The sequence below is a fragment of the Saimiri boliviensis genome, chromosome 17 (genome assembly GCF_048565385.1).
Source record: "Saimiri boliviensis isolate mSaiBol1 chromosome 17, mSaiBol1.pri, whole genome shotgun sequence".
NCBI lineage: Eukaryota > Metazoa > Chordata > Mammalia > Primates > Cebidae > Saimiri > Saimiri boliviensis.
In genome coordinates, this window is record NC_133465.1 from 27275951 (window position 1) to 27294853 (window position 18903).

An 18903-nucleotide genomic window follows, 5' to 3' on the forward strand; every position below is an offset into this window, starting at 1 on the left:
TCTCCAAAAAAAAAAAAAAAAAAAAAAAAAAAGTGTGTGCATGTGTATATACATATATATATTATATTTTTTGTTTGTTTCTTTTCATTGACTGAGACAATAAATGGCTACACTATTTAATACAGTTTGTTTAGGGCTGGGTGCAGTATCTCATGGCTATAATCCCAGCACTGTGGGAGGCTGAGGCAGGTGGATCACCTAAGGTTGGGAGTTTGAGACCAGTCTGACCAACACAGAAAAACCTGTCTCAACTAAAAATACAAAAATTGAGCCAAGCATAGTGGCACATGCCTACAAATTCAGCTACTCAGAAGACTAAGGTAGGAGAATTGCTTGAACCCAGGAGGCAGAGGCTGCAGTAAGCAGAGATTGTGCCATTGTACTCTAGCCCAGACAAGAGCAAAACTCCTTAAAAAAAAAAAAATTCTTAATACTAGTGTTCTTAAGTACATGAGATTCAGCACATAGGCCATGACTCACTTTGGCTGCTTTGAAACCTATTATCTATTTCAAACTTCAAAAAAGGACCATGGTCTTCAGATATCTACTAAAACATACTTTTTTTTTTAAAGGGTCCATATAACACTAAACACTTTGCAACTGAGGGAAATTTTTAAATTTCATTATACCAAGGCCCACAAATGTCTAAAAAACTTAGAAGTAAAGTCTATATAAAACCTGTAAGAGGAAAACTATCTAACATATCATACCTGGTGGCATTCCAGGCATCAGAGGTGGTATTCCTGGTCCAGGTGGCATCATTCCACCCATTGGCATCATTCTATTAGAAAGCAAATTTCAAGAAATACTAAGTTAACGAACAGCATAAACCATTAAAAAATATTCCGGCTAAAAGACTTGAATTTGACCTCTAATATTAAAATGAATCAAGCTGAAAGAACACACAACACACTATAAAATCCTATCAAAATAAATGGTCTAAAACCCAGCAAACTCTTTGGTTTACCAATAAAAGAAAAAAAAGTTGACAAAACATTTAAAGTCATTGAGAACAAATATACTCTCAATATGCACAAGAGGCCTCATGTAAAGTATGTGTAATTGGAAAGCAAAATCACGATTTTTTTTTCCACTTGGAAAATATCAACAGAGTATTAAATAAAAAGAAGAGGCCGGGCGCGATGGCTCACGCCTATAATCCCAGCACTTTGGGAGGCCGAGGCGGGTGGATCACAAGGTCAAGAGATCGAGACCATCCTGATCAACCTGGTGAAACCCCATCTCTACTAAAAATACGAAAATTAGCTGGGCGTGGTGGCGCACGCCTGTAGTCCCAGCTACTCGGGAGGCTGAGGCAGGAGAATTGCTTGAATCCAGAAGGCGGAGGTTGCGGTGAGCCAAGATTGCGCCATTGCACTCCAGCCTGGGTAACAAGAGCAAAACTCCGTCTCAAAAAACAAACACAAAAAAAAGAAGAAGAAGAAATCTCTATTTTAGAGTTGTGTTGCATTTTGCAAAGGAAGAATGAACGTACCGTGTGAAATGAGAGTTTTTATTTGGCTAGGTGTGACAACTCATGCCTAATCCCAGCACTTTGAGAGGCCAAGGCTCAAGGACTGCTTGAACCCAGGACTTCAAGACCAGCCTGGGCAAAAAAGTGAGGCCCTATCTTGTTTAAAAAAAAAAAAAAAAAAAAAAAAAAAGTAAAAATTTTAAACACTAGCTGGGTGTAATAGTGTGCACCTGTAGTCCCAGATACTCAGGGTGCTGAGGTGGGAGGATCACTTGAGCCCAGGAAGTCGAGGCTGCAGCAAGCTGTGATTGTGCCACTGCAATGTAGCCTGGGCGACAAGAGTGAGAGACCCTGTCTTTATACACATACATACATATATTTTAAGAGAAAGGAAATACAACTACCAAATTTAGAGACACTCAAAAGTAAATCCAGATGGCCTACTATTTACAATAGCTACCTAACACTAAACCATGACTTAAAAACACGACCCATTTATTTTTTTCCCCTACAAGAGCTCACCTTCAAATCAGTGTCCAATTCACTTTAAAAAAATGAAAAAGGGGTCAATTCTCTTTCAAAATTTTTTAAAAAATTTGTGAGTATATTCAATTCTTGATTTAGAATTTTTATCAGAAAATTAATTTACATTGAGAGATTTTTTTTAGAAAATTCCATTACAGGCCAGGCGAGGTGGCTCATGCCTGTAATCCCTGCACTTTGGGAAGCCGAGGCAGGTAGATCACCTGAGGTCAGGAGTTTGAGACCAGGCTGGCCAACATGATGAAACCCCATCTCTACTAAAAATATAAAAAATTAGTGCCGGGCGCTGTGGCTCACACCTGTAATCCCAGCTCTTAGGGAGGCAGAGGCGGGAGGATAGCTTGAGCCCGGGAGTTCAAGACCTGCCTGGGCAATATAGCGAGACCCCGTTCTCCACAAAAAACAAAACAAAACAAAACAAAAAAAGACCAAAAAAAAAAAAAAATTAGCTGGGTGTGGTGGCACGTGCCTGTAATCCCAGCTACCCAGGAAGCTGAGGCAGGAGCACCACTTGAACCGAGGCAGCAGAGGTTGCAGTGAGCTGAAATTGCACCATTGCACTCCAGCCTGGGCAACAAGAGCAAAGCTTCATCTCAAAAAACAAAAAAACAAACAAACAAACAAAAAAAAAAAAAAAAAAGAAAAAAGAAAAAAGAAAAGAAAATTCCGTTACATCCTATAATAATGAAGTACGTAATTTCACAAAATATATAGTCTTTCTTAAACACTAACCCTTATTATCAGGTCCCATTACTTTCAATACTTTGGAGAAAATCGCTACACATCTGAAGTAAGTTTAAATGGGTCTATTACTATTTCTTAAAAAGATGTTTCATTTTCCTCCTTTAAGAGACCTGTGCTAATCAGCTTGCAAGTTTTAGTGAAGAAGGTTAGAAAAGTTTTGAAGTCAACTGAATAGATACCATTAAACACACACATAAAAAAATGACATTATGATTATACCTCCTGAATTACATTATGAATGAGATGCTTACATGTTTTCACCGCAAAATGACTGGGTGTATTTTCTCTGATGATGCAATCTGTGAAAATGTATGACAAAATCAAAATCTAACTGTGATTTTCAAAATACAGTGGGAAAGTGTATTGTATACCTCTCACATCCAACAACATTTAAGTAAAAGTGATGGGCACAAGCACCTCATATTCATTTTTAGTTTTGATGCTTTGACAAATAAATCATTTACAGAGTTTGACTGCTTCTTGTAGCAACTACAAAGTGTCACAGGTAGTTCTGAATCTCAGAAACTCAAATCTATACATAACCAACTACTTTAACCACCACAAATGTAGTTAAAGTAGATGGTTGCTTACATATACCCTAAAACACAAAAATCTATTCTTCAGAAGCAAATTCATATTCCTTAAATTTACTGGTTGATCCCTTTATTAGACAAGATTTACAGAGCCCATACCTTCTAGAAACAAAAAACAGAAAGTAACATTTCATTCGTATAACATCCAGATTGAAAAAGATCATTACTAGGCACAAGCCCACAAGACAATTAAAAGAATTTTCTTACCCAGGTGGCATCCCTGGCATAACTGGTGGCATTCCTGGCATCAGAGGAGGAACACCTGGCATTAATGGAGGTATGCCTACAAGCAAGAATTTCAATCAAAATAATAACAAATGTTAAAGAGTCAGAGTGAATAAGGTATACTCTGATACAGTATAAATAAAGTCCTAAGAATGTCAGACTTTAAGCAATCCTATGTGCTACCTGGAGGCATTCCTGGTGCTCCCGGCACTGGTGGCAGTCCTGGCTGTGCCATGGGGGGAATATAACCTTGTTGAGGTTGAACAGGTTGTGGCTGAAACGAAGTTGAGGCTGCAGAGTCGTCATCATCATATTCATCGGAATCATCTTGTTGCTTCTTTTTTTGACTTTCTGTTAAAAAAAAATTCTTTCCATAAAGTAAAAACTGAACAAGTTGATTTACAACATTCAATATTTTAAAAATATGTATTTTGGCCGGGCGCAGTGGCTCAAGCCTGTAATCCCAGCACTTTGGGAGGCCGAGGCGGGTGGATCACGAGGTCAAGAGATCGAGACCATCCTGGTCAACATGGTGAAACCCCATCTCTACTAAAAATACAAAACATGGCCGGCCGCGGTGGCTCAAGCCTGTAATCCCGGCACTTTGGGAGGCCGAGGCGGGTGGATCACGAGGTCAAGAGATCGAGACCATCCTGGTCAACATGGTGAAACCCTGTCTCTACTAAAAATACAAAAAATTAGCTGGGCGTGGTGGCACGTGCTTGTAATCCCAGCTACTCGGGAGGCTGAGGCAGGAGAATTGCCTGAACCCAGGAGGCGGAGGTTGCGGTGAGCCGAGATCGCGCCATTGCACTCCAGCCTGGGTAACAAGAGCGAAACTCTGTCTCAAAAAAAAAAAAAAAAAAAAAAAAAAAAAAATACAAAACATTAGCTGGGCATGGTGGCACGTGCCTGTAATCCTAGCTACTCAGGAGGCTGAGGCAGGAGAATTGCCTGAACCCAGGAGGCGGAGGTTGCGGTGAGCCGTGATCGTGCCATTGCACTCCAGCCTTGGTAACAAGAGCGAAACTCCGTCTCAAAAAAAAAAAAAAGAAAAAAATGTATTTCGATACAATTAATTCATGAGAGTTTTCTTCCCCCAAAATTCAATTAGTACTGTTCCATGTTCTTCAAATGTGTTTTCACCTTATGTTAAACAAGGTTAATGTTCTTTCTTTCCCATAAATGGTAAAATGATTATCCTAAACCAGTATTTTTTCTTTAAAATTTTTAATAGACAGGGTCTTGCTCTGTGAACCACGCTGGAGTGCAGGAGCACGATTGCAGCTCACTGCACTCTCAAACTCCTGGGCTGAAGGGATCCTCCTGCCTCAGTCTCCCAAGTAGCTAGGACTACAGGCACATGCCAAACCAGCCCTTTTTTTGTTTTGTTTTGGGTAAAGATGGGGTCTCAAACTTTTGGCCTCAAGTAATCCTCCAGCCTCAGCAACCCAAAGCACTGAAATTATAGGGGTCTAGCATTTTCATATGCCTTAACACTTGCTAATTCTATGTGGAATTCAACTGTGAATAATAAGAAAACAGAATGATCCAAATGGTACAACCTAAGTACATATCTTCAAAAACAACTCAAATTTAAAATTCCGAATAAATCTATCATCTACCATTAAATTTTATCTATCTTATAACAAGCAATCAATCGATTCATCTAGATAGGGTCTCAATTTTGTTGCCCAGGCTGGACTGGAGCATTCACAGCTCACTGAAGCCTCAATGCCCTAGGCTCAAGAGATCTTCCCACCTCGGCTGAGACTATAGTCATGTGCCACCACGCCTGGCTAATTTTTAAAAAAATTTTTTTTTGTAAATAGAGTGTCACTCTATGTTGCCTAGGTTGGTCTCCAATTTCTGGGCTCAAGCAACCTTCCTGTACTGCCTGCCCATAGTGCTGAGACTAGGTGTGAGGCACTGCAACTACCTTACCACTAAATTTATAATTGAAAATAGTAACTCTGGGCTAAAGTGAGGCTGAAAAAAGAATATTGTCACAAGGGGAAAGGCATGGTGGCTTACACCTACAATCCCAGCACTTTGGGAGGCCTTGGCAGACAGACTACTTGAAGTCAGGATTTTGAGACCAGCCTGATCAACATGGTGAAACCCCATTTCTACTAAAAACTACAAAAAGTAGGCCAGCTGTGGTGACTCACGTCTGTAATCCCAGCACTTTGGGAGGCTGAAGCAGTTGGATCACTTAAGGCCAGGAGATTGAGACCAGCCTAGGCAACATGGTGAAACGCCATTTCTACTAAAAATACAACAACAAAAAAATAGCTGGGCATAGTGGTGCACGCCCAAAATCCCAGCCGAGTAGCGGAGGCACGAGAATCACTTGAGCCTGGGAAGCAGAGGTTGCAGTGAACAGAAATTGAGCCACTGCACTCCAGCCTGGCCGACAGAGCTAGACTCTGCCTCAAAAGAAATACAAAAATAAATAAAAACAAAATACAAAAATTAGCTGGGCGTGGTGGCACACACCTGTAGTCCCAGCTAGTCAGGTGGCTGAAGCACAATAATCACTTAAGGCTAGGCATGACAGCTCACGCCTGTAATCCCAGCCCTTTGGGAGGCCGAGGCAGGCAGATCACCCTTGAAGTCTGCAGATTGAGACCAGCCTGGCCAACATGGTAAAACCCTGTGCCTACTAAAAACACAAAAATTAGCCAGGCATGGTGGTGCATGCCTGTAGCCCCACTCAGGAAGCCGAGGTAGGAATTGCTTGAACCTGGAAGGCAGAGGTAGCAGTGCAGTGAGCCAAGATCATGCCCCTGGGTGACAGAGCGAGACAGACTCCATTTCAGAACAAACAAAAAACAAGGATCACTTAAACCCCGGAGCCAGAAGATGCAGAGAGCCAGGATCCTACAACTATACTCCAACCAAGTAAGGCTCTGTCTCAAATTTTAAAAAAACAAAAAAACAATTTATTTCAATATTTACCTTGTGTTTTCTGTTCAAGAAGTCGTCGTCTTTCATCCATATCTTTTTCTGGAATACCCTCCATACCATATATTTCCAATTCTATGTCTGTTCTCCCAGGTATTGCATTTGGTACGGCATCTATTGTTTCTTTATGTACCTAACAACAACAATTTCCATAAGATAAAAGTCTTTTTTTTTTTTGAGATCGAGTGTCGCCCTTGTTACCCAGGCTGGAGTGCAATGGCGTGATCTCGGCTCACCGCAACCTCCGCCTCCCGGGATCAGGCAATTCTCCTGTCTCAGCCTCCAGAGTAGCTGGGACTACAGGCCGCGCCACCATGCCCAGCTAATGTTTTGTATTTTTAGTAGAGATGGGGTTTCACCATGTTGACCAGGATGGTCTCGATATCCTGACCTCGTGATCCACCTGCCTCAGCCTCCCAAAGTGCTGGGATTACAGGGGTGAGCCACGGCGCCCGGCCTGATAAGTCTTTTTAAAGAGTAATTCCAAATGAATCAAAGACCACTTGGTATAATGTTAAAAAAAATCAATGTTCAGCTAGGTGCGGTGGCTCACATCTGTAATCCTAGCACTTTGGGAGGCCAAGGCCCCAGGGGATTGCAAGATCAGAAGTTTGAAATCGGCCTGGACAACATGGTGAAACCGCGTCTCTACTAAAAATACAAAAATTAGCCAGGCATGGTGGTGCATCCCTGTAATCCCAGCTACTCTGGATGCTGATGCAGGGGAATCACTTGAACCTATGAGGAGGAGGTTGCAGTGAGCCGAGATGGCACCTTTAAACTCCAGCCTGGGCAACAGTGAAGACTCCACTAAAACAAAACAAAACACAACAAAACACACACTTGGCCAGATGTCTAACACACAGTAAGCATTCAATAAACATTCCTTCAAGTTTACCATATAATCTTGATTACTTGAATTATTTAGCAATAACCAGTAGTCCTATCCAAATCAGAAATGTTTAAAGTGTGAATTAAGTAAAGATTTAGGAAACAGCCTCATAAGAAGAATTAGAATATAGCCAGGCTTGGCCAGGCGCGGTGGCTCACACCTGTAATCCCAGCACTTTGGGAGGCCGAGGCGGGTGGATCATGAGGTCAAGAGATCGAGACCATCCTGGTCAACATGGTGAAACCCCGTCTCTACTAAAAATACAAAAAATTAGCTGGGCATGGTGGCGCATGCCTGTAATCCCAGCTACTCAGGAGGCTGAGGCAGGAGAATTGCCTGAACCCAGGAGGCGGAGGTTGCGGTGAGCCGAGATCGCGCCATTGCACTCCAGCCTGGGTAACAAGAGCAAAACTCTGTCTCAAAAAAAACCAAAAAAACAAAAATTAGCCAGATGTGGTGGTGCGTGCCTGTATTCCCAGCTACTAAGAAGGCTGAGGCAGGATAACTGCTTGAACCTGGAAGATGGAGGTTGCACTGAGCCAAGATCATACCATTGCACTCCAGCCTGGGCAATAAGAGCAAAACTGTCTCAAGGAAAAAAAAAAAAAAGATTTGAAACTGGGGCATGCAAATCAAACTCAGAAATCATCTCCATGTCTGTTAAAAGCTATTCCTTACATTGCAATTAAAATATTTACGGATAAAGCTACTCAACAAGTGACTTAATCATCCTTGGTTCTTAAGGTTTTTTTTTGGAATATTTTGCTATTCTTGATAAACAGATGAAGCTACAAGCATTCTATGAACAATTACATTCACATACACATTAATCTCCACTACATGTATGAGAAGGGCAACAATTTATGAATTTAAAGGTTTATCTATTACGGTACAGCCAGAAATTAGATTTCTTGGGACCTTGCCAAGCAAAGTCATAGGATCTTGGTTGAAAGACAGGAGCGCCGGGTGCGGTGGCTCAAGCCTGTAATCTTAGCACTTTGGGAGGCTGAGGCGGGTGGATCATGAGGTCAAGAGATAGAGACCATCCTTGGTCAACATGGTGAAACCCCGTCTCTACTAAAAATACAAAAAATTAGCTGGACATGGTGGTACGTTCCTGCAGTCCCAGCTACTCAGGAGGCTGAGACAGGAGAATTACCTGAACCCAGGAGGCGGAGGTTGCGGTGAGCCGAGATTGCACCATTGCACTCCAGCCTGGGTAACAAGAGTGAAACTCCGTCTCAAAAAAAAAAGACAGGAGCAAGCACTGATGACAAACTACAAGGAAACACCTAACTTAACTAATAATGTCTTAGGGTTTATCATCCATAAAATTAGCATGATTTAACTCCCAGGTCTATCTCACGGGTTGCTGTGAAAATAAAACTACATAAATAAAAACACTTAGACAATTAATAATGTTACTGTTTCTCAACTAACCTCCTTGCAGCTTCCACTCCACTTCTCTGCTCTTCATATAGTGCAACTCCCTAAGTGCCTCCACTTCCTCTCCCTTTGTCTCTTCAAAGCACCAAAATCACACTTCATCACCTTCACCACTCTTGGCAATCGCTCTTTGTCAAATCATCAATGACCTTATTAACCCAATCTGTCATCTTACTAAACCACTCACAAGCATTTGACTCAGTTAAATAACTCACTCCTTGAAATATGTCATTGATTTCCAGGGCACTACTTTTAGTTTTCCTACCTTTCAGTTTCCCTGTATGATTCCTTAATCTCCTGACCTTCAAATGTTGGAAGTGGCCCAGAGCACAGAGTACCTAATTTCCATCCACACTATACTCCCTTGAAAGAACATCTAGTAGCACGGCTTAAACTAGCCACCCTTACATAGTTTCCTTCCAAATTTCTATCTCCAGTTTTAACTTCTACGAACTTCAGACTTGCACAGCAAACCGCTTAGGTAACCGTTCCATCTGTTTAATAGTAGACCTCAAACATACCCTCACTCAAAAAATTAACACAGGACTCCCTTACTCTCATTCTTTTTTTGGAGACGGAGTATGGCTCTTGTTGCCTAGGCTGGAGTGGAATGGTAAGATCTTAGCTTACTGAAACCTCTTGCCTCCCGGGTTCAAGCGATTCTCCTGTCTCAGCCTTCTAAGTAGCTGGGATTATAGGCACGCACCACCACGCCTGGCTAATTTTGTATTTGAAGTAGAGACAGGGTTTCACCACATTGGCCAGGCTGGTCTTGAACTCCCAACCTCAGGTGATCCACCTGCCTCTGCCCCCCAAAGTGCTGGGATTACAGGCCTAAGCCACCTCACCCAGCCCCTTATTCTCATTCTTAAGCCTATTATCCCTGCAGCTTTCCACATCTTCAGTATATGCTAACTCATTTTCACATTGCTCAAATAAAACTTTTTTGAGAAGGGTCTCTCTTGTAACCCAGGTTGGAGTTCAGTAGTGCTAACACAGCTCATTGCAGCCTCGACCTCCCCAGCTCAAGCCATTCTCCTGCTTCAGCCTCATGAATAGCTGGGACACAGGCACATACTACCATGCCCAGTTAATTTTTGTGTTTTTTGTAGAGACAGGGTAACATTATATTGCCCAGGCTGGACTCAAACTATTAGGCTCAAGTGATTAGTCCATCTCAACCTCCCAAAGTGCCAATTACAGGCGTGAGCCACTGAACCTAGCCAGACCAAACATCTTGGGATCATCTTCAACTCCTTTTTCTCATAACCCATACCTAACCTATCAAACTCTGGTCTCTTGTCACCATCTCCTCTAGTCTGGAATAGTTCAAGTTTTCTAAACTGGTCTCACTGTACTCTGGAGTCTATTTTCTTTTTTCTTTTCTTTTCCTTTTTTTTTTTTTTTTTTTGAGACATGAGTTTCGCTCTTGTTACCCAGGCTGGAGTGCAATGGCGTGATCTCGGCTCACCGCAACCTCCGCCTCCTGGGTTCAGGCAATTCTCCTGCCTCAGCCTCCTGAGTAGCTGGGATTACAGGCACGTGCCACCATGCCCAGTTAATTTTTTGTATTTTTAGTAGAGGCGGGATTTCACCATGTTGACCAGAATGGTCTCGATCTCTCGACCTCGTGATCCACCCACCTCGGCCTCCCAAAGTGCTGGGATTACAGGCTTGAGCCACCGCGCCCGGCCTCTGCAGTCTATTTTCAACCCTGCAGCCAGAAAAATCCTTTCAAAAAGTCTAACAGGGCTGGGCGCTGTGGCCCACTTAAGGTCAGGAGATCAAGACCAGCCTGGCCAACATGGTAAAACCCCGTCTCAGCAGGACGGTGGGCCATGGAAGTCAGAATCCACTAAGTAATGTGTAACAACTCACCTGCCGAAATAAATTTTTAAAAATAAAATAAAGTAACAGAAAAAAAATAAAATCCCACCTCTACTAAAAATACAAAAATTAGCCAGGCATGGTGGCAAGCACCTGTAATCCCAGCTACTCAGGAGGTGGAGACAGGAGAATCCCTTCAATCCAGAAAGTGGAGGTTGCAGTGAGCCAGGATCGTATCACCATACTCTAGCCTGGGAGACAAGAGCAAAACTCCCTCTCCCAAAAGAGTCTAACAGATGCCAGATGCAGTGACTTATGCCTGTAATCTCATACTTTGGAAGGCCAAAACAGGTGGATCACTTGAGGCGAGGAGTTTGAGAGATCAACCCAGCCAATGTGGCGAAACCCCATCTCTACTAAAAATACAAAAAACAAAACAAAACAAAACAGGTGGGCAGAGTGGTGCATGCCTGTAATCCTAGCTACTCCAGAGGCTAAATGAAGCACAAGAATCACTTGAACCCAGGAGGCAGAGGCTGCAGTGAGCCGAGATCACACCACTGCACTCCAGCCTGCACAACAGAGCAAAACTCTGTCTCGAAAAATAAAAAGAAATAAAGGTACCAGAGCATACACCTCTATTTAAACCCCCATTTAATTCAGAATTAAAGAAAATGGCCAGGTGTGGTGGCTTACATTTGTAATCCCAGCACTCTGGGATCCCAGGCTGGCAGATCACAAGGTCAGGAGATCAAGACCATGCTGGCCAACATGGTAAAACCCCATCTCTACTAAAAATACAAAAAAGCTGGGCATGGTGGCACACGCCTATAGTTCCAGCTACTCCGGAGGCTGGGACAGGAGAACTGCTTAAACCGCGGAGGCAGAGGTTGCAGTGAGCTGAGATCGCACCACAGTATTCCATCCTGGCAACAGAGCAAGACCCTGTCCAAAACAACAAAAACAAACAAACAAACAAACAAACAAAAAAAAATAGAAAATGGCTGGGCACAGTGGCTCACAACTGTAATCCCAGAACTTTGGGAGGCTGAGGTGGGAGAATCACTTGATCCCAGGAGTTGGGAGACCAGCCTGGGCCACATAGTGAGACCCTGTCTCTATAAAAATAAAATTATTTTAAAAGCCAGGTATGATGGCACACATCTGTGGTCCCAGGTACTCGGGAGGCTGAGGTAGGAGATCAATTGAGAAAGGGAGTTCAAAGTCGCAGTGAGCTATGATCTGTACCCCTGCCTGAGCAACAGAGTGAGACCCTGTCAATCAATCAAAAGAAAATGTTCTTCTCTGTATTATCCAATACAATAATTATCCACCCAGCCACATGAGGTTACAGAGCACTGGAAATGTAGCTAAGTGACAGAGAAACTGAGTAATTTTTACATGATTTTAATTTTAAATAGCCACATCTAACAAGTGGCTTCAAAAGAAAAAAGAAAAAAAAAAAAAAAAAAAACAAGTGGCTTCAACAGTGAACAGCTGTGGGTCTAGCATGTAGCAGGTTCTCCAACCTTTTTTTTAAAAGGAGTCTCACTCTGTCACCCAGGCTGGCATGCAGTGGCACAATCTTGGCTCACTGCAACCTCTGCCTCCCGTGTTTTCGAGCAATTTTCCTGTTCAATCCCCCGAGTATCCAGGACTACAGGTGTCCACCACTACGCTCAGATAGTTTTTGCATTTTTGGTAGAGACATGGTTTCACCATGTTGGCCAGGCTGGTCTCTAACTCCTGACCTCAGGTAATCCCCCTGTCTTGGCCTCCCAAAGCGCTGGGATTACAGGCATGAGCCACTGCACCTGGTCAACATTTTAAAATGAATACTAAATTGTTCTTAAAGTATCTGGAGTGAAAAGGATCTATATAAATTTAACTTTAAACCTGGAGAAATCATGTCTCCCTACCTCCCACCAATAGTAGTTTCCAATGATTGGGTATTTGCTCAACTCATATTTCTCCATGGTCTAATTAAGCAAAACTATAGACAGCTCCAAGACTAACAAAAATAGAATAGGCCAGGTGTGGTGGCTCAAGCCTGTAATCCCAGCTACTCAGGAGGCTGAGGCAGGAGAATTGCCTGAACCCAGGAGGCGGAGGTTGCGGTGAGCCAAGATCACGCCATTGCACTCCAGCCTGAGTAACAAGAGCGAAACTCTGTCTCAAAAAAAAAAAAAAAAAAAAAAAAAAAAAGTAGAATAATGTTGAATAAGACATGAAGGTACTTACTAGATCTTAAAAATATAAATTACAATACTCTCACTCTTTACTGGTAAAAGAACTCAAGAAACCTAGAAATTATTAAATGAAATACAATGCTGGGCCAGCACAGTGGCTCACGCCTGTAATCTCAGGGCTCTGGAAGAATGAGGCAGGAAGATGGCTAGAGCCCAGGAGATTTGAGGCTGCAGTGAGCCATAATCATGTCACTGCAAACCAGCCTGGGCCACAGAGCAAGGCCATCTCTTAAAAATAAAAGCAAAAGGCTGGGTGCAGTGGCTCACGGCTGTAATCCCAGCACTTTGGGAGGCCAAGGTGGGCAGATCACGAGGTCAAGAGATGGAGACCATTCTGGCCAACACGGTGAAACCCCATCTCTACTAAAAATATAAAAATCAGCTGGGTGTGATGGCACATGCCTGTAATCCCAGCTACTCGGGAGGCTGAGGCAGAATTGCTTGAACCAGGGAGTCGGGAGGTTGCAGTGAGCTTCGATCGCACCACTGAACTCTAGCCTGGCAACAGAGTAAGACACTGTCTCCAAAAAAAAAAGGGGGGGGGCAGGGGGGGCAAAAAATACAATGCTACCATTCCAAAAGAAGTCCAATAAATAAACTGTTGAAATAAACTCAGCCCCGGGGCCGGGTGCGGTGGCTCAAGCCTGTAATCCCAGCACTTTGGGAGGCCGAGGTGGGTGGATCATGAGGTCGAGAGATCGAGACCATCCTGGTCAACATGGTGAAACCTTGTCTCTACTAAAAATACAAAAAACTAGCTAGGTGTGGTGGCGCGTGCCTGTAATCCCAGCTACTCAGGAGGCTGAGGCAGGAGAATTGCCTGAGCCCAGGAGGCGGAGGTTGCGGTGAGCCGAGATCGCGCCATTGCACTCCAGCCTGGGTAACAAGAGCGAAACTCCGTCTCAAAAAAAAAAAAAGAAATAAACTCAGCCCCAAGCTACAGACGGTAACAAATCCTCCAATAGCAGTGAGTAATGACAACTGATTAAGTATTAATTCTTATGGCCAGACAACCAACAAAAGTAAAATTGCTGATCCCTGTTCTCTGCCAAGTACTCCGGAAATATTTTGTGATCCCAATCTGTTACCACTCTAACCTAGAAAAGTACTATCAGGCTAAATACAAATATAAAGTCTCTTTAAACATAAAAAGCCAGTTTTGTTTATCTTCTTGATGGCTATTGAACAAATCTGTTTTTAACGCTGACTGGCTACCTTACCTTTTACAGCAGGTAAATGAACAAAAAAATTAGTCATTGGCCAGGTGCAGTGGCTCATACTCGTAATCGCAGCACTTTGGGAGGCCAAGGTGGGTGGATCACCTGAGATCAGGAGTTCAAGACCAATCTGGCCAACATAGAGAAACCCGGTCTTTCCTAAAAATACAAAAATTAGGCCAGGCAAGGTGGCTCATGCCTGTAATCCCAGCACTTTGGTAGGCGGAGGTGGGTGGTTCACCTGAGGTTGGGAGTTCAAGACCAGCCTGACCAACACTAAGAAACTCCATCTCTACTAAAAAAATACAAAATTAACCAGGCGTGGTGCTGCATGCCTGTAATCCTGGAGGCTGAAGTAGAATTGCTTGAACCTGGGAGGTAGAGGTTGCGGTGAGCTGAGGTCATGCCACTGCACTCTAACCTGGGCAATAAGAGAGAAATTCTGTCAGCGGGCAGGGGGGCGGGGGCGCGTCTAGCCAGGCGTGGTGGTGGGTTCCTGTAACCCCAGCTACTCAGGAGGCTAAGGAGGAGAACTGCTTGAAGCTGGGAGACGGATGTTGCATTAAGCCCAGATTGTGCCACTGCACTCCAGCCTGGGTGACAGAGCAAGACTCGGTCTCCAAAAAAAAAAAAAAAATTACATTTGTCAGAGAAATAAAAGATTATTCTTTCAAGTTGCTTCCAAATCACAAGGGGACAATAAATCCTTACCTGCATGCAATGAATAGCTAAGCCAGGTCCTGTATACAATTTCTTGTGACATATATGGCATTTAAAATGCTTTGCTTTTTGGTGCTGTATTAGGATCTTCTCATCATCAAAATCTCTATTACAATACCTAATCAATACTGTTAAGGCACAAAAACAGCATAACGGTGACACTGCCTATAATAAAAACATTACAATATGGGAACAGCTAAAACCAAAATGGTACTGTATAGAAACTTTGCTTTTGATATTTATTACACAATTAGGTACAACATTTGGCATGTAATTTCAGTATTTTCAATTTCCTGGAAGCCCATCTCTCTTCACTACCACAATAAACACATCTTAGTAATCAGCAATATACTTTATCAAATTCCTGTTTAACAGAGATCTTTGGGAAATTAACTTTTATTATAAATTTCAACACTTACAAATGCACACTGAGGACAAGAAAGAGTTAAGAAATCTCCAAGTTTCTATCAGAACAATTACTTCACTAGCTATGTAAACGATAACAATAACCGGAGTAGGAATTAGGAAATATTTAGAATCTAAGATTAACTATATGATTAACAACAATCACATAATTTCAAATGAACAATCCATAAAGCTGTTTCCAATTCGATATAAATTTAAGTTGCCAAGGACTGTATTTAAATTCAGATACCCTAAATTAGTAAAACAGAATTCTTACCTCACAACTCAGATTTTCCTAAAATCACATTACAAAATTCGTAACCGTATTTAAGCTATTTTTTAAACTGTTACATAAACGTACAACTGGCAAGAAGCGGTGGCTCACACCTGTAATCCCAGCACTTTGGGAGGCCGAGGTGGGCAGATCACTAAGTCAAGAGATCGAGACCATCCTCGTCAACATGGTGAAACCCCGTATCTACCAAAAATATAAAAATTAGCTTGGCGTGTCGGCGCGCACCTGTAGTCCCAGCTACTCGGGAGGCTGAGGCAGGAGAATTGCTTGAATCCATGAGGCAGAGGTTGCAGTGAGCCGAGATGGCACCACTGCACTCCAGCCTGGTGCCTGGCGACGGAGCAAGACTGTCTCCAAAACTAAAATCGAAAATAAAAAATAAATGCAGAACTGTAAAGGCCGCCTTACGTACAAGATAGTATATAAAATCTTTTTTTTTGGGGGGGGGGGTGACGGAGTCTTGCTCTGTCGCCCAGTCGAGAATGCAGTGGCACAATCTCAGCTCACTGCAACCTCCCTCTCTGGTTCAAGCGATTCTCCTGCCTCAGCCTCCCAAATGGCTGGGACTACAGGCGCGCACCAACACGCCCAGCCAATTTTTGTATTTTTAGTAGAGACGGAGTTTCACCGTGGTCTCGATCTCTTGACCTAGTGATCCGCCCGCCTCGGCCTTGCAAAGTGCTGGGATTACAGGCATGGGCCACCGCGCCCGGTCAAAATCAATTTTAACGTAAAGAATATCAACGACTCTGGAAATGGCATCAAATAATGCCACACTTATTAATAGTTTTCCTTTCAAATAAGAGGCATTTTAGTCTGTCTACAAAGTTGGGTAACAGAAACTCCACCCTGTCCGAACGCTTCCTGAAGATTAAGGCGCCTCTGGGTGAGAGACGGAAGCTAGTTCTCCCCTGGCCCCGAAAAGAAAAAAAGGGTGGACTAACTTGAGCCTTTACTAAACCGCCAATTCGAAAATACAAACACAAAAACACACACACGTAAAATAAAAACAGAGAAAGTGGGTGACAGACTGGGAAGCTCTTCAACCCTCCCTGGAATTAATAAGCCTTTCGCACTCGAAGAAAAAGTCCCTTTGTTGAATCGTCACTAAAACAACCGTGTGTGTCTGAAGGTCCCTAGGGGTCACCGTCCTTGGCGGCGGGGTCCAGGCCGCCTCCCACTGAGTCCAAAATTCGCACCAAACCAGATCCTCCTGAGTCACATAGTCACACGACCCACAACTTCAAGAACCCTCTCGACCTCGGAACTCCACTTTCCCAGAAGCTTTCCCAAGTCCAATCCCAGCCACCAGGCCACCCACGCCGAGGCCTAGATACAAACCCTCCACGGCATGGGCCGAACCCAGGCCTCCTGGTCCCAGGCCCCAACCACCGGCACCCCAGCGCGACCTCGACTTCAAACCGACAAAGGATACCAGCACCACGGCTTCAGCTGCTTCTTCTTCTTGCGACCCATAACTGCGCTCTATAAAGTAAAAGGGAGGAAAAAAGAAGCAGGAGAAACGAAGCGAAAAATTGCTCACTTTCCCGACCCAACGGCTTCCACCGCCTCCCACAGGAAGCAGACACAAAATGGCCGACGGCCTCGTTCGCCGCTCCGCCTCCCGTCAGGCACTGCGGTGGAAGGCGGACCCAGGAAGGGGGGAGGTCACGTGACGCAGACCTCCTCCCCGAGTGGGTGGAACTAAGAGGCGCGCGAGGTGGCCGCCATCTTGTCCGTTTGAGAGTTTTTCGTTGTAGCTGGCTGTGCTTGCGTTCTTCGGGTTTCTTTTGTAAAGGAGCGGGAGAGCTAGGTACGCAAGCGAATGGAAAACAGAAAAACGGGAAAGACTGCCAGTGCAGTTAGGGCCGATTACAAATGGAGATTGAGACAGCGCCCAGTTTTAATTTTGTTTCAATTAAACAGTAAATGTTGATTATGCCTATTACGTGCTAAACCTAAGAAGTTAGTCTCTGCCTTGTAACTCGCAGATTGGTGACAGACTAGTACACAACGCAGAGTCCTCAGGGCGGCGCTAGGGAAATGCGAAGTGCTGCAGAATCTCAGAGAGTGGGAGCCTAAGGCGGCCTTAGGGGCAGTGGTCACTGGGTTGTCAAGAAAGGTTTTGTTTTGGTTTGTTTTCAGAGACGAAGTCTCACTCTGTCGCCGAGGCTGGAGTGCAGCGGCGCGATCTTGGCTCACAGCAGTCTGCGCCCCCCCGGTTCAGCGCCGCTCACTGCTACCTCCGCTTCCCGGGTTCAAGCAAGTCTCCTGCCTCAGCCTCCTGGGTAGTTGGAATTACAGTCGCGCGCCACCAAGCTCAGCTGACTTTTGTATTTTTAGTAGATATAAGGGTTTCAACCGTGTTGCCCAGGCTGGTCTCGAACTCTGGGTTCAAGTCATCCGCCCGCGTCGGACTCCCAAAGTGTTGGAATTGCAGGCATGAGCCACTGCGCCCCACCCAAGAAAGGTTTCTTGAAGAGCTAACGGGAGCAAGCAAGGTGAAAGAAAGCGTGTCTCAGTAAGGGAGCAAAGAGTTTGTCTTTGAGGCTGGGCACCTGAAGAAACTAGTCGTAGTAAGACTGGATCTGATAGCCGGGCGCGGTGGCTCACGCCTGGAATCCCAGCACTGGAGGCCGAGTCGGGCAGATCACGAGGTCAAGAGATCGAGGCCATCCTGGCGGACATAGTGAAACCCCGTCTCCACTAAAATATAAAAACTAGCCAGCCGCGGTTGCTCACACCTATAATCCCAGCACTTTGAGAGGCCAAGGCAGGTGGATCACGAGGTCAGGGGATCAAGACCATCCTGGCTAGCATGGTGAAACCCCATCTCTACTAAAAATACAAAAAAGCGGGGTGTGGTAGCAAGCACCTGTAATCCCAGCTACTCGGGAGGCTAAGGCAGGAGAATCGCTTGAACCCAGGATGCAGAGGTTGCAGTGAGCCGAGATTGCACCACTGCACTCCAGCCTGGCCACCAGAGCGAGACTCAGTCTAAAAAAAGTAGCTATTTCGGCCAAGTGCAGTGGCTCATTCTTGTAATCCCAGCACTTTGGGAGGCTGGGGTGGCAGAATCACTTGAAGCCAGAAGTTTAAGGCCAGCTTGGGCAACAAAGCAGTATCTTGTCTCTGAAAAAATTAAAAATTAGCTGGATTTCTGTGGCCCAGCTAGTAGAGTGCAGTGGTGCAATCGTAGCACACTGCAGCCTCAATCTCCTGGGATCAGTGGATCCTCCCACCTCAGCCTGCCCAGTAGCAGGGACTACAGGGCCATGCCACCATGCCTGCTCTTTTTTTTTTTTT

The 18903-nt window shown here is 44.3% G+C and overlaps 1 protein-coding gene across 8 annotated transcripts in view; it reads right to left on the minus strand.

Moving 5' to 3' along the window:
- ZNF207 (zinc finger protein 207) overlaps nt 1-17241 on the minus strand; it is a 32128-nt gene extending 14887 nt beyond the window's left edge. For 6 of the 8 annotated variants that reach the window (XR_012514596.1, XR_012514595.1, XR_012514594.1 and 3 more), the window contains exons 1-7: nt 17033-17241; nt 14889-15015; nt 6541-6679; nt 3763-3930; nt 3562-3637; nt 3013-3060; nt 711-781 (exon numbers count right to left, since the gene is read on the minus strand). Coding sequence is in view for 5 of the 8 variants with exons in the window: in XM_003933016.4 (XP_003933065.1) it covers nt 711-781; nt 3013-3060; nt 3562-3637; nt 3763-3930; nt 6541-6679; nt 14889-15015; nt 17033-17073 (670 nt within the window). In the remaining 3 variants the exon portion in view is untranslated. The remainder of the gene's footprint in view (nt 1-710; nt 782-3012; nt 3061-3561; nt 3638-3762; nt 3931-6540; nt 6680-14888; nt 15016-17032) is intronic. The other 2 variants (XM_010343625.3, XM_003933017.3) reach the window with 1 other exon arrangement.
- Nucleotides 17242-18903: the final 1662 nt, after the last annotated feature.